We start from the raw sequence: 15,461 nt of genomic DNA, 5'->3' as shown, positions 1-15,461 counted from the left end.
ACCAGTAGTGGTGTCATCTCACCTCCTCCACCGTTGAAATTGGGCAGCCCTGGATTAAAAACAAAAGGTCTTGTGGTAGAAACAAATTTGCTTATTGCAGAAGCAAAAGATGAAGAAAAAAACAATATTTAATTCCACCGTATTTTCGTCCACTGAGGAAGGTCGTGGATGGGTAAATACGGGCGGCGGAGACCCAGGGCGCGATGCTGACAGAGCACCGGCACAGTGGAGCCAACCGCTTGATTTTATCGTCTTGGTCCATATTTTTGGAAAGTGTATTTACCTAGTTAATTAAAAAGATAATGTATAACGAAAACTCATTTTAGAGCTCAGGCTTCTTTGAGCTCGAAATTGTATTATTATTTTACAAAATTTCGTATTTGCAAGTTCCAACTCCAAAGCGCTGCACTTGTCGCAATGTCGTAGTCCCTACTCCACAGCAGTTAAAGTAGAATTGCATATTGCAAGTGGGGGAACAGAATCACATACTCCATGCATCTTCTTTCTATCAGCAGGAGACAAAAGATATATTTATATTCCAAGGTAGCGTAGCATTTAGTCAATGCATCAAGGAATGGTAGCGAAATAATTGTGGTACACCTTTCAGACGAATCAAATCATATATACTGTCTCTTCAAACTCCAGAGTCACATGTAAGAACAACAATTGGGAATAGAAAGGGGCCTTTAACTTGATTCCTTGGCGGTGCGGGGCCTAACTAAAATTCTGCTGGAAGAAATGGTAAATCAATTATTTGCAATATTCCCAATTTCTTTTAATTTCCTCCCTGCTCTAGAAAGTAGAACTTTTACAACTCTAAAACTATTTGATACGGCGAATGAGGGCAAGGACGGGCTACCGCAACCGAGCAATGGATGCTAATTCAACATGAAGAAATCCATTTTAAATCAAATATGCCAATGGTAGCGGTTTAGCCATAGTTTTATGTCATGGATGTATGATGTTTGTTCTTTATTTTTCACACTTATCTGTTTCATACTAAAGCACTCGACGACTTCAACAGCATGCATCTTAGGATGCAAAGTCCAAAGAGATGTTCTCCATATTTTCACCATGTTACTAGTAAGTAACTAAAAAATCTCAATGAAATACTCGTCTTTGCCGGTTTTAATTAAGGCGTCTTAATTACATGAGTAATCATACTTCTTCCCTTCTTAATTGTAAAAAGTCTTATATCTGTCCCGAGTCAAACTTCTTAAACTTCTGACCAAGTTCATTAAAAAAATCTACTAATTTCTACAGCTCTAAATCAGTCTTATTAAATCAACTGTGATATATATTTTTTCACAATACATTTATTTGATATTCTAGACCTTGATAAAAAAAATATATGTTTGTCAAAAAAAATTAAAGTTTGGCGTAGAACAAACCTAAAACTTCATCCATTTAGAAATAGAGACAATACTTTACAAATGTTAGAACTTATCTATATGTGCTGACACGGTAATCAAACTGAAATGGATGACCTTTCCGATCGATCGATGGAGCTAGCTAGCATTAGCAGTCGAGACTGTGCGAGCCACAGAACATGGGCCATCGACCAAACCCAAGCATGCATGCATGCGTCCACGTGCTACTCTTTCTCAGTCTCTCTGCATGTGGCTGACCGCTGACTCGATCCATCTCTTTCGGATGTGACGTCATCACATCGGAGACAAAAGAAATATGTGCATCTGTACACTGTTTCATATAATTCTTCTGTCCCAAATTTGATAAAAATAGATGTATGTATTTTTAAAAGATATTTAGATGCATGTAACGAAGGGAATAGAACGATCACTCGCCCTCTCTCAATTTCCTCTTCTAGATGTGCACGACAATTCCACTACAAGCAAGCCATCTCACTCCACACACGCATGTGGTGTGGTGGACTTGTACCTGCCAAATTAACCAAACAATGCTCGACCGATATCTGTAATTTTAATGGCCGGCCAACCGGGTTAGGGTTAGGATCTTAGATACCCACAAATTAAACATAACAAACCAACTAATCCCTCTGACTTGTTAATTAATTCTAACGTGCCGTACGTACTGCATGCCGATCGACTGACCTTTGCTTCCTTCTCCCCGACTCCAAGCTGGCCGGCCTTCATTTGGCACATGGCATCATACACACTTGCCACATGCTGACATGCATATCTTAACTTTGGGCGTCCGTAGTTGCGACGAAAAGAAGAAGCAGACAGAGTACGTTTAAAGTTTCGCAAGTCCAAGAGAGAACGAGATTAACTAATTATTCCTGCACATGCACAGACTAAGTGTGTGTGAACGTTGACTTTATCAGTGTGGGTGGGCCCAAGAAGTAGTGCAACGTGAGTTGGTGATCTGAGATAACGTAGTAATAACTAAACCAAGTTCATTTTTAATTAATTAAGCTCGATCGATCCCAGTTGCATGCATCGGCTAGCTAGCTATAGGGTCGTTGCCTCGATATCCTTTTCAGAGCCGTTAGCTTTTCCGTGATCCCACGCAACGCAACGCCACCCGATCTTGATCGTTCGAGCCCGTGCTCCGACGTTGACACGGCGTTCGAGATGGGTCGAGACTCGTATATGTTTGACTTTGACTGATCGAGCGGCCACGTCGTTCGTCAACGAACTACGTAGAGGCCCATGCATGCATGTGTACACACTGGCTGGCTAGGCTAGCTAGATTTTTGTTTTCTTTCTAGATTGCTACTCGATCGTCTCTGCGTACTGACATGTGAATAAAATTTCCGTGTAAAGTCGTTGGAGGTCGATCGGGCAATAAACATGCTTCTCATGGACGCAAGGCTTGGTACGTACGTTAAGCAGGCAGCTAGTAAGTTAATATCATTGTGTCCAAAGTACGTACTCCATTCATTTCATTTCATAAGTACAGTAATATTTTTCATTCTCTCTAAAACACTTATACTTACGAAAGCACTAGTACTTGCACAATTAATAATAAGCTGCGTGTATATACATGTGTGTCTGCCGATGGATGGAACCTGCGGCTGGTACGTACACTGCTCCTGTGCACTGGTTTTAGATGGGTAATTAGTTACTGGTAGTTAAGAGTCAACCAGAAAGAGTAGCTTCCATACGTATGTTGGTGGACTTTCTTTCTGTACTACGGCCTGTTTGTTTGGAATTCTGTTTCAGTTTTTGGTGCTTCTAACAATCTCAAAAGCATTTTTTCCGTTTAGAAGAACCAAAAACACGTGCAGAGATGCTTCTCAGCTTCATATGTAAACAGGAAAAGTGTTTTTAAGATTGCTACAAACACCAAAAGCTGAAACAGAAGACCAAACAAACAAGGCATAGGATTAGTACGAGCTATAGTAGTAGGTGTTCTCCGGCTCGACGTACATATATACGTCCTTTTGGAAAGTGTGAATGCTGCTTGCCAACCCTTCCGTGGTCGATGCACCACTTGCACGTGTGTACTTATATTCTTGACTTGTAATCCCCGTCGATCGATCACGCATTACGAACGAACGAACGTGCGCTCGCTAGCTGCTCCAGATCCATCGTCGTTAACTAGGAATAATTAATTTTCCGTTGCTTAGTACTCCCTCCGTGTTATTACTGCTACTAACTGTACAAATTAAGTTCATTACACGCAGTGTTCAGACAGCAGAGACATAGACATCGCTGAATATAGGCTAGCTAGCTATATATAGCTCGCACTTTTTTTTCTCAAACAAATTCAACACCAACAAGCACGAGCTCAAGCTGGTCAGTGGAGTTGAACAGCCGGCCGGCTGCTGCGGGGTCGTGGACTCACAGAGTAATCCTGCAACTTTGCGTGCGAGTTGGAGCCAAGAATATGGAAAAGCCTAGCTAGCTAATTAAAACAGGCCGTACGCGGCGCGGAAAGATGAACCAGAGAATAGCTGCAGGGGCTTTTCTTCCCAGCCAGCCCGGCGTTCAAAATCGTGCAATTACAAATACCTGTTCGTGGATTTGTATATCAGATGATTTTTATTGGACGGATACAAATATCGATTGAGTGCTACTCCTTTCGTTCCTGAAATTATTACTATATATAGGATGTTTTTGTTTTACTTTTCCCACGGAAGAGATCCTTTTAGCTCACAGTATAGTAGTCAAATATTTCAAATAACAGGATCTTATATTAGTCAAATATTTCATTTCGACCCATCCATTACATCTGTCGCCGTACGTGCGCCCCCTTTTGACTCTGACCTCTCACTGTCTATCGATCTAAATCTAATTCAACAAAATTAGTCCAACCCGTCCACTCCACCCTGAGTGACCGACTCATCTAATTCACACATCCTTCCATCCCTCCATTTCTCACTTCTGCCACACCAATCAATTAGCCAAGAAAATCAGCTCCCTCGCCGCCGTCACGGAGAGAAGAAGAAGAAGAAGAAGAAGAAGAAGAAGACACGAGAAAATAAATTTAGAGTGGCGAGAAAGCGACAGGAGTACAGTGGTAAACAAAGGAGCGAATCCAGGCCGCACTGACTGACGGGTGTGACGAGCTGGGATGAGCTGAGAACGCATCCGAGTCAAAACCGATGCAGGCTGGGGGCAGTCCCTTTCCTCCCCCTTCTGACTTTGCCACCCACTTGGGTGCTCATCATCTTCTTCCTCCATCGCTCCCTCCCCTGTCTCCTCGTCCTCTCCTTTTCGCAAGATCTCGCCACCGATTTCATTTCATCTCGGAGCGGAAAAAAATCGAGGAATTTTTCTGAGTTGCGTGCTTCAATCTTGCCGCCGCAATTGCCGAGCACTGCTAGGAGTAGTAGTATAATCTTGAGGAAGGCGTTCTTGAATCTTGAGGATTTTGATTCCTCCGGCTAGCGGTAGCGGGCGGTGGTGCGGGAAGTGTCTTCTTCCCCGTGAGCTCGAGAAATTTCATGCCCTTAGTCAGGGAAGGAGCCGCCTTTCTCACTCCCGCCGCCGCCGCCGCCGCGTCTCGCCGGGGATGGGCGGCTTCTTCCGCCTCCTGCTCGCCGTCTCCGTCCTGCTCCACGTCCTCGTCCATGGCGGCGGCCAGTTGTTGTTGTCCCTGAACCAGACCTGCGACGCCGCCGACCTCGCGGCGCTCCGGGCCTTCTCCAACGGCCTGGACGGCTCCCCCGGCGCCGGGCAGCTAGCCGGCTGGGATGCCCCCGTCTCCGGCTCCGGCTCGTGCTGCGCGTGGACGGGGGTCACCTGCGACGGCCTCGGGCGCGTCATCGGGCTGGATCTCTCCAACCGCAGCCTCCATGGCGTCGTCTCCCCCTCGCTCGCCTCGCTCCGCAGCCTCGCCGAGCTCAACCTCTCCCGCAACGCGCTCCGCGGCGAGCTCCCCACGGCGGCGCTCGCGCTGCTCCCAGCGCTCCGGGTGCTCGACCTCAGCGCCAACTCCCTCTCCGGCGACTTCGTCCCCTCCAGCTCCGGCGGCGCCCCCAACGAGTCCTCCTTCTTCCCGGCAATCGAGGTGCTCAACGTCTCCTACAACGGGTTCACCGGCCGGCACCCTTCGTTCCCGGCCGCGGCGAACCTCACCGTGCTCGACGCCTCCGGCAATGGCTTCTCCGGCGCCATCGACGCCGCCGCCCTCTGCTCCGGCTCCGGCGCGCTCAGGGTCCTGCGGCTCTCGGCGAACGCCTTCTCCGAGCTCAGAATCCCCGCAGGGCTCGGCCGGTGCCAGGCGCTCGCTGAGCTCGCCCTCGACGGCAATGGCCTGGCGGGGGCCATCCCCGCCGACCTCTACACATTGCCGGAACTGAGGAAGATCAGCCTGCAGGAGAACTCCCTCACAGGCAATCTCGACGAAAGACTTGGTAACCTCTCGCAGCTCGTGCAGCTCGACTTGTCATACAACATGTTCTCCGGCGGCATCCCTGATTTGTTTGGGAAGCTGAACAAGCTCGAGTCCCTCAACTTGGCCTCCAATGGATTCAACGGCACGATACCCGGCTCTCTGTCGAGCTGCCAAATGCTGAAGGTGGTCAGCCTGAGGAACAATTCGCTCTCCGGGGTGATCGATATCGACTTCGGTTCGCTGCCAAGGCTGAACACTTTGGATGTTGGGACTAACAAGCTTAGTGGCGCCATACCTCCGGGCCTCGCGCTGTGCGCCGAGCTGAGGGTGCTCAACCTTGCCAGGAACAAGCTTGAGGGAGAGGTGCCGGAGAACTTCAAGGATCTGAAGTCGCTGTCGTACCTGTCGCTGACCGGGAACGGGTTTACGAACCTGTCGTCGGCGTTGCGGGTGTTGCAGAATCTGCCTAAGCTGACCAGCTTGGTGCTCACCAAGAACTTCCATGGGGGTGAGACCATGCCGGTGGATGGCATCAATGGGTTCAAGAGCATGCAGGTGCTTGTCCTGGCGAACTGCGCGCTCTCCGGCATGATTCCGCCTTGGCTGCAGACCTTGGAGAGCCTCAATGTGCTGGATATTTCGTGGAACAAGTTGAATGGGAGGATCCCCCCAAGGTTGGGCAATCTGAACAATCTCTTCTACATTGACCTGTCAAACAATTCATTCAGTGGGGAACTTCCTGAGAGCTTTACACAGATGAGAAGTTTGATTTCGAGTAATGGCTCGAGTGAGCGGGCATCAACGGAAGACCTCCCATTATTTATCAAGAAGAATTCAACCGGCAAAGGTTTGCAGTACAACCAGGTAAGGAGCTTCCCGCCATCGCTGATCCTATCCAACAACTTGCTTGCAGGGCCAGTCTTGCCAGGCTTTGGCCGTCTTGTGAAGCTTCATGTGCTGGACTTGAGCTGCAACAACTTCTCAGGGCACATTCCTGATGAGTTGTCAAACATGTCGAGCTTGGAAGTGTTAAATTTGGCCCACAATGATCTCAATGGGAGCATACCATCATCTCTTACGAAGCTGAATTTCCTCTCCGAGTTTGATGTGTCATACAACAATTTGGTTGGAGATGTCCCAACTGGGGGCCAATTTTCAACATTTGCAACTGAAGATTTTGTGGGAAATTCTGCACTCTGCCTTCTTCGTAATGCCTCCTGCTCTCAGAAGGCTCCAGTTGTGGGAACAGCACAACACAAAAAGAACAGAGCCAGCCTTGTTGCACTTGGAGTAGGAACTGCAGCGGCTGTTATTTTGGTCTTGTGGAGTGCCTATGTGATCTTGTCAAGGATTGTCCGTTCAAGAATGCATGAGCGCAACCCGAAGGCGGTTGCTAATGCTGAAGATTCCTCAGGATCTGCTAACTCAAGCTTGGTGCTGCTTTTCCAGAACAACAAAGATCTCAGTATCGAGGACATCTTGAAGTCCACAAACCACTTTGATCAATCATATATAGTTGGATGTGGCGGTTTTGGCCTTGTCTACAAATCAACGCTACCGGACGGCCGGAGAGTTGCAATCAAGCGGCTTTCGGGTGACTACTCTCAGATTGAGAGGGAGTTCCAAGCCGAGGTGGAGACACTTTCGCGGGCTCAGCACAAGAACCTTGTGTTGCTGCAAGGGTATTGCAAGATCGGCAATGATAGGCTATTGATCTACTCATATATGGAGAATGGCAGTTTGGATTACTGGCTTCATGAGAGGGCCGACGATGGTGCACTGCTGGATTGGCCGAAGAGGCTACGGATAGCACGAGGTTCAGCAAGGGGGCTGGCATACTTGCACCTGTCATGTGAGCCGCACATATTGCACCGAGACATCAAGTCGAGCAATATCCTCCTGGATGAGAACTTTGAAGCTCACCTGGCAGATTTCGGGTTGGCGAGGCTCATCTGCGCATATGAGACGCATGTCACCACAGATGTAGTGGGAACCTTGGGTTACATTCCTCCAGAATACGCGCAGTCGCCTGTAGCAACTTACAAGGGCGATATCTACAGCTTCGGCATCGTCCTGCTGGAGTTGCTCACCGGCCGGAGGCCTGTGGACATGTGCAGGCCGAAAGGAAGCAGGGACGTTGTGTCCTGGGTTCTCCAGATGAAGAAAGAAGACAGGGAGACCGAGGTTTTTCATCCAAATGTACATGACAAGGCAAATGAAGGTGAGCTCATCAGGGTGCTTGAGATGGCATGCCTCTGCGTGACCGCTGCTCCGAAGTCAAGACCGACCTCGCAGCAGCTAGTCGCGTGGCTCGACGACATTGCGGAAAATCGGAGTTTAGCCCAGTGATGAAGCTTCCAGTAGTTTCGGTCTGCTCGAACAGAGGTTCAGCCTGGTAGATTAGTTGTACATAATATTTTTACATAGCGTGAAAGCCGACAGTTCTCTTGCATTTGAAATGGTCCTGAGTAATGGCCTGAGCATCCTCTCTTCTTCATAAAGGTGGTTGCAAGACTACCAGAATGTAAAGAAAAAAGAAGCTTCGTAGGTAACAATTTAGTGATTACATTGCCAGCTATTTGACGGATTTCGGTTACTGGTATGGTATGAAAAAAAATGTGTTGCTAATTTGTTTAGGTAAATCGCTGTGACTTAATTTCTGCTGTTTGATGTTTGCAAGCCAGCCAGAGCTGAAGACTGATTGCTCACTAAATTAATCAAAGGATAAAAACAATCCAATGAGGTTGTTGTCTGCAGGCCCTTATCATTGATTTTCAGGACATGTCTCAGTATTCTGTATGTGACTTCACTTGTGATTAGCAAGCCCAATTTTTTTCATTCCAGAGCTCCACCATTTCCAGCCTCCGTTATCGTTTGAACTGGTGCTACTCTGACGGAAGATCGTTCAGTGATTGTAGCTACTCTGACAAAAGGATAAACGAGGATAAATTAAAGAGCGAAGGTCTATTTTAAACCTTAACTTCACGTAAATTTGCTAAAATGGATGATGGTTAGCTGGAAGTTCAGTTCAATTAGTGATTTCTTCACATACGGATTGCCAAGTGCTTCTGGGGTGTACTTTATATATTTGGAATTACTTCTCTTAATCTCATCGACTGATGGCATATGTGTGTGAATTAATCAATGTGGATCTGACATGATTCAGACTCTAGAAAATCACGGCAAATTCAGTATCAGTAAACGGACAATCTCTTTTAAAATCTAACAAAGATTACACATAATGGTTCAAGGACAAATGATAAACATACAACTAAACTTTGATTGCCTGCATAGAGAGGAGGTGAGATAGGGATGACATCAACCCCAAGATGATTCAGGTAAACCCAGTAGCTTCTCCACATCAGGATGCATACGTGGAAGAACTTCGTACGGATCAACGCATCCGTTCATCAAAACGAGCATCTCATCTTCAACCAGAAGGGACCAAGCAACAGTGAACTCCACACTAGAATCACCAACCACACATCTGTGATGACTTGTATTGCAAGTTTTAGGAGTGATGAAGACAACCCCACATGCAGCAATACCACCAGATGGTGTGTAAGTCTGGATATGAACTCTCAGCAATCCTTTTAGTTCCACTGAAACAACCTGCCTTGATAAATTGAGGTAACCATTATCCATTGGCATCTCCCCGTACTTGGAATCAAACAACACAACTTCTAATTCAGACCCAACAACTTCTTTAGGATCTTGAGATAGCGAGGAACACACGAGTCTAACTCCAAAATCGAAAGGAGATGATTCAGCAAGACGCACACCAAAAAGAGTAGCCTGAATTGATTCCTTCAATTGTTGGTAGGACAACTCAATTGTGCAAATCCTATTATTGACTAAGCTGGAACGCAAATGATGCAAGTATTCACCTTTGAATGTGAAAACATGACTCATCAATGGTCTATCTACAGACCTTTTTGCACCCTTTACCCTTAGCTGGATTTCTATGTCAACAGGTTCATGAGACACAATTGCACGGCACGGTCCAGTCAAATGAAGAAAAGAATCCTGCAAGCATCAAGTCGGACTATATTTAACACTAACTAATTAAAATGATCGATTGAAACAACGAAAAAACATGAATACAAAAAATAAACTAACAGCATGCGGTACCTTGCAAGTGGAAATAGTTCTACTCCCTCCGGCTGGAATTACTTGTCGAAATATTAGATGTATGTAGACGCTTTTTACACATAGATACATCCGTATTTGGGCAAATTTGAGACAAGTAATACCGGTCGGAGGGAGTAACATGTTGTGTTATAATAAGGAAATAGTTCTAACATGTTATGCTTAATTTTGTAACACTATACGGAAAAGATCTGTTATTTTAATTTATTTTTTGGGTGGGAGAAATGGTACAGAAAGATTCAGACTTTTTTAAGAGGTCGCTTATACAAAACCCTATCTAACTGAAGTAAAACATGGCCGTCTGAATAAAGAACACTTAAATGGAGGTTGAAAATTTCCAATGGTCTTACAGCATGATGCACTGCTAGCACGTGCAAGCCTGCCAATTGGCAAGATGGGAAATGATTATTGATCAGACATTTAGTATTGTATAACATTATGATAAATTTTCTGCAGACATGGTTCAAAAGAAAAGAACATGAGCTTTGAACAAGGCAGCTGTGGCGAAGTAAATTCACAAGGCAATGTATCTACTTTGCAGTGGGGATATACTTGCAATGTTGCTCTAATTATGTAATACTTAGCTGCTCAACCTGGTGAGCTATCAACCTGCAATCATTGCACAGTTGCATTTTGTATAGGCTTCTCCTTATTCCTGGATGCCGTTAATCCCAGTTACTTATAGATTGTTAGCATCAAAGCTGTTGGTGTTGCCATAAAGTTTAGTAGTTTACACTGGATGCAATGAATCAACTTACTTAATAACACACATGGCTTTTTATTATGGTTGCGGTTATCTGTGGCCTGTGGGGTTTCCTAGCTAAATTACCTCAATAAGCTAAAGGTATCTACTCCCGTGAATATGTTTTGCTTACATGCAGCTACACTATCTTGTATTTCACAGGTTTTAAGACTTACAATTTGCAAAGATTATTTTTACTTATTTGATTACTTGTATTAAGAAAACACGACATGTTATTTTACTTATGTGTCTTCAGTTTATGATGATTGTGCATTTCTCAGTTTTCACCCTTACAACAGTGGTGAGTGGAATTAATAAAATCCTTTTCGGAACAATTTTGTTGCATGTAGCAAAGGAGAAAGAATCTGCATTCTGCAGCTATGTTCTTGTGGTTCAACTTATCCTGTTCTGCTACACCACCATCACCTTTATTTTTTCCTCCAAATAAATGATTACTCAGGAACTTTCCTAGCTATAGGTATCAATATTTCTTAAGATATAAAAACAATATATGCTATCAGAATGTTGCTAAACTGATGTGAGTCCTAACTCCCATGTCCTCCCAAATATAAGAGGAACTTGTTTTAGTCTTTTCTGCTCCAATGCTCATCTGACCTGAATTTGTTCTTCTAAACCAACTAAAAGTAGTGTATTTTCGTATTCCGTATCAATGACATATTTGGGAACACATCTAAACCAATTCTGTTGTTTCCAACATCGTCTTGGCTATTGGACATAAGAATATCTTGGTATATCAGCTTAGGTAGCGACAATCTATTGAGGAAGGTCGAAGACGACTACTTTGCAGCTCTGCAGAATTCTCCTGCCCTAGCTTGACGTGCGTTGCAACGGAGTCTTAGCAGTGCCAGCATTCTGGCAGTTTTGCAGCCATTTTTTCGATGTACATAGGTACTTGTAGATTTCAAGAAGCATTTGACACTAGGAATCAGATAGGCCTTGCTATAAAATTCCAATCAGTAAGTTGTCTAGTGGTGACCAGTAGGGGTCCTAGCGACCAGTGAGCAGGTTGAATCTGTGTGCTTGCATGTTGTGCATCATGTAAAATTTCCTCCGAATTATTCTCTAGAGCAAGGGAAACATTGATGTCTGATTTCATTATGAATGTTTGCATGACAATATTCTGAATGTGAAAACCAGCACATGTGTCTTGCTATGGGTTGTGGGCTTGTGGACTCAGTAGGTGTGCCATTTTTGAAACACCAATGTATGATTTCATTATGAATGTTTGCATGACAATATTCTGAATAGAAAACCAGCACATGTGTCTCACTATCAATTGTGGACTCAGTAGGGGCCATTTTTGTGGTTATATATGTACACAAATGTTGTACACGGTGTTCCTTAAGAAAGAGAGCTGCAATTGAATACTTTTTAATTGAGCAGCATATAAATTTTTTTAGCAGCAAAATACATTGTTCGGAAGCATCAAAAATACTTGCAGTGAACCAAACGAATTTTGTTAACAAATATTTGTAACTTGTCCGAAGGTAGTATTATATAAAATGATATAAGAAGATAAAATCTGTACCTCTTTATACAGAATCTGGCAGTCCTCCCTTGACCGCAAAAATAGAGGATTGCGGTGCCTATCAACCTCATCCCGTGCCGCGACGACACCGTATACCTTCAGCGGCCACTTGAAGCCTTTCGTTTCCGTGATTCTAACAGAGTAGACTTGGAAAGTTCTCCCGACAACAGCATCTATGGGGATGCATCCAGGTGTGCAGTGCGTAAAAAGCATTGAACTTAGCAATGCTGCAAACAACACCAAATTAAACACGAAAGAAAATTCGTTAGAATGCCTAAAGGACATGGTAATCTACCATACATGTACGTTTCCTTACTCAGATTCTCGAAGCTATGGCCATGGCCATTGCCCCATGTTATTTCCCAGCCCTCGCGGTAGCCAGCAAATGATTCTTCATCAATCTCGGTAACCAAGTGGTCGCCTGGCCCTTCTTCCTCAATCACCACCGCTCCTTCCACTTCCGCTTTACAGTTCCGGTGCCTCTCCAAGAACTCCTTCTCCGCTGTCTGCAGTCTAGCTTTGCGGCTCCTCTCCAAGCAATCCTCCGCTCTTGGCACTCCCACCTTGAATCCCCTGATGAATTCCGGTACTTCTGCCTCTTGCATCTCCCCGCCTTCATCCTCCTCCTTCCCAATCTTCTCCATGCGTAGCCCCGAGAGATCGGACACGAACTCTTGGATCTTGGCCTCCACGAACTGCTTCTGCTCACCCTCATCCATCTCTGGGAGTAACAAGGACGTTTTGAGAGCAACCGCAAACTCCTCGATGTGATCCTTCAGTCTTCTTCTTCCCTGGCCAACAACAGGGATGATAGAGTCCCTCTCCGTCTGCTTCAACCCTATCTCCTTCTCGATGGTCCGGCCAATTTTGCTCTCCAGGGCCTGTTTCAGGCGGAGAGACTTGTACATGATGCTCCCGGTATTCCTCGTCCTGCTCGATCCCCGCTTCGCGCCATCAGAGTCGAGCTTATCCCGCTTGCGCGACCCGGATTCGACACTCCCTCCCTTAGCCTCCCCTTCCATCTCACAGGCAGCCTTCTCCCCTTCGATCTCTCTCGTCTTTCTTCCCCGTCTCCGCCTGCCGCCGCCGATCTGTTCTAGAGAGGAAGGCGGGGTTAGTTTTTTCTACGATACGAGCAAGGCTGCGGCGCGTTCATATGGCTCTGCTGGCTTGTTGGGCCATGGAGGCCCATTTCTAACCGGACCATTTGTTCGTTTTTTGACCACATTCTAACCGGATTGTTCTTTTTTTTCTAGGGCACCGGATTGTTTTGTTGGAAAAGTATATTGCCCGGGTAGTAGCCATTTTGTTCGCCCATTACCATGTCTCGACGGTTAGCGTCACGGCCCAGAAATCCTTGAACTTCTTCTGGTTTCTAGTTGGGCCACCAAGGGAGTACAAAGTTGTTTCATGGGAAGAAAATAACAGTCTGATTAGGCCCATCTCCTCTCAAAAAAAAATAAGGATTAGGCCCATCTGAGCCAGAGGAATATCTATCCATATGCTCATACACTCGCGCTTCTGTATGGTATATAGAAATTTCAGGCCCTTCTTGTGCCAACACGTGTTTGTGCATGGAAACGCCATATACATACGTGCTCACAAGTCATGATCTGACAACGATCCATCCTACGTGGCATGTGCATCAGGCAACGAAAGGTTTTAGATCTGGACGCGGCGGCACATTGGACCCTCATCTTAATATCTCCTGTTGCAAGAAAACTGGCCTCCGTTCTTTTTACTACCACCACCCATCGATCCCTCCACGTAGGTAGGAACCACGACCACCGCAGGCCACAGATCAGAAACAGAGCGATGGAAAGAGGTAGACCAATATGTCAGCCAGCCTTTTCTAATCTCGCAGAGAGAGATTCACAATCTCTTTGCCATTGAGTAAAAAGAGTGCAAAAAAAAAATTGTTTCCTGAGAACGCCAGCATGCACTGTACCAAATGAAAATTACCTGTAAGCAGCTGGCTAATTGAGACCGAGCTACTGGTCAATTGATTTTTTTTGGTTTCTTTTTCACCTCAATTGAGTTTGAGTATGGGGAAGATCAAATGATTCCATGTACCAGTCCAGAAGGCAACACAACAAGGAAGCACACTAGAGCAGCAGCAGGCTGCAGGGGAGGGCGTGGGGGCAGCAGTACTTGGCCTGTGGCATTGCATTGTCATCTCATCTCTCACGCTCTCTTCAGGCTCACCTCTTCTCATCTCCAGTCACAGACCATTATGACCGACCGGGCGGGCCGGGCGGGGCTCGCAAAGGGCAAAAGAAAAGGGAAAAGATCACCGCTGCTGCCACTGACCAATGTGGTGCCCTGCGGAAGGAGTACCACTGGCGGGTGTGTGCGTGGGGGTCCCTCTGGCAGGCTCGCGCACTGCAGAGACTGCGCGCACGATCCCAGTGATCTGAAGAGATCGATCGCTAGCTCCGGCGGTACAGGCGGCTGCAACGAGGGCCCTTGCACGCAGTAATGAAATGATCTGATCCGTCGGGCCTACACGGTGCGGCGCACACTCGGGGTAGTTGCACTTCACTTGCATTTGCATGCACTCACTGGTGCCTCTGTCCCTGCTAGCTGTGCCCCCGAGCGCACCACCCGAGTTAAATCCCAACCCTCTTGGAATCCAAGGCTGCTGCGCCACCCGTGCCACGCTCACTGGGGGAAAGGATCGAGGCCCCCATGGCCCCATGCCGGGTTTTTTTTCTTTTTTTTGTAAAAGCCATGCCGGTTGCCCTGTTGGTTGCACTTGCACACTGCAACGCACCTTTGGACCCTGCCCGAGACCAAACAGTTTCCCGCCAGGCGCCAGGCCAAGCTGAGCCGGCGGCCAGATCTCTGCTCTGCTCCCGCGCGCGTGCATGCATGCATGCACCGCACGTCCAGTCCCGTCCGGCCGATGACCGAACACCGGCAAGCTCGCAAAAGGCGGAACAGAGGCGCCTTCTCGCGTTTTCCCCTTGTTTTTTCTCGCCCCGGACGACGACGGGCCCCATGCATGGGTCGAAAAGACCACACTCCAACATAACGCCGCGCGCGCACGCAATGATCGGTTAAACAGAGTAGTACGTGTACGCAGAGTAAAGCGGCGATCGAGACGACGACGAAACAGTGGCGGTTCTGGATGGGTTTGCGTACGGGATATGGGATAGCGAGCTCCACCGACCGATCGATCGCTCCCGTTTCTCCCGGGGATGAAGTGAAGAGGGCCTTTCTGACCTCGCGCGTCGTGTTGGCTCCTACCAAGTA

At 46.6% G+C, this 15,461-nt stretch overlaps 2 protein-coding genes across 2 annotated transcripts; one reads left to right on the top strand and one right to left on the bottom strand.

Moving 5' to 3' along the window:
• The first annotated feature begins 4,439 nt into the window (after window positions 1-4,439).
• On the top strand, window positions 4,440-8,522 carry LOC100833639 (phytosulfokine receptor 1). Its single transcript, XM_003579414.4, has one exon. It carries the CDS (start codon window positions 4,942-4,944, stop codon window positions 8,113-8,115), a length of 3,174 nt encoding a protein of 1,057 aa, XP_003579462.1. The 5' UTR covers window positions 4,440-4,941; the 3' UTR covers window positions 8,116-8,522.
• Window positions 8,523-8,953: 431 nt separating this feature from the next.
• On the bottom strand, window positions 8,954-13,341 carry LOC100833333. The gene is made up of 3 exons (XM_024455958.1): window positions 12,523-13,341; window positions 12,207-12,433; window positions 8,954-9,792 (listed from the first exon to the last, which is right to left on the bottom strand). The coding sequence occupies exons 1-3, from the start codon at window positions 13,226-13,228 to the stop codon at window positions 9,085-9,087; spliced, it is 1,641 nt and encodes a 546-aa protein (XP_024311726.1). The 5' UTR covers window positions 13,229-13,341; the 3' UTR covers window positions 8,954-9,084.
• Window positions 13,342-15,461: the final 2,120 nt, after the last annotated feature.

This window comes from Brachypodium distachyon, chromosome 5 (assembly GCF_000005505.3).
Source record: "Brachypodium distachyon strain Bd21 chromosome 5, Brachypodium_distachyon_v3.0, whole genome shotgun sequence".
In the NCBI taxonomy this organism is placed as follows: Eukaryota; Viridiplantae; Streptophyta; class Magnoliopsida; order Poales; family Poaceae; genus Brachypodium; species Brachypodium distachyon.
Note: the sequence above shows the minus strand (reverse complement) of the source record. Positions and strands in the feature narration are given on the sequence as shown.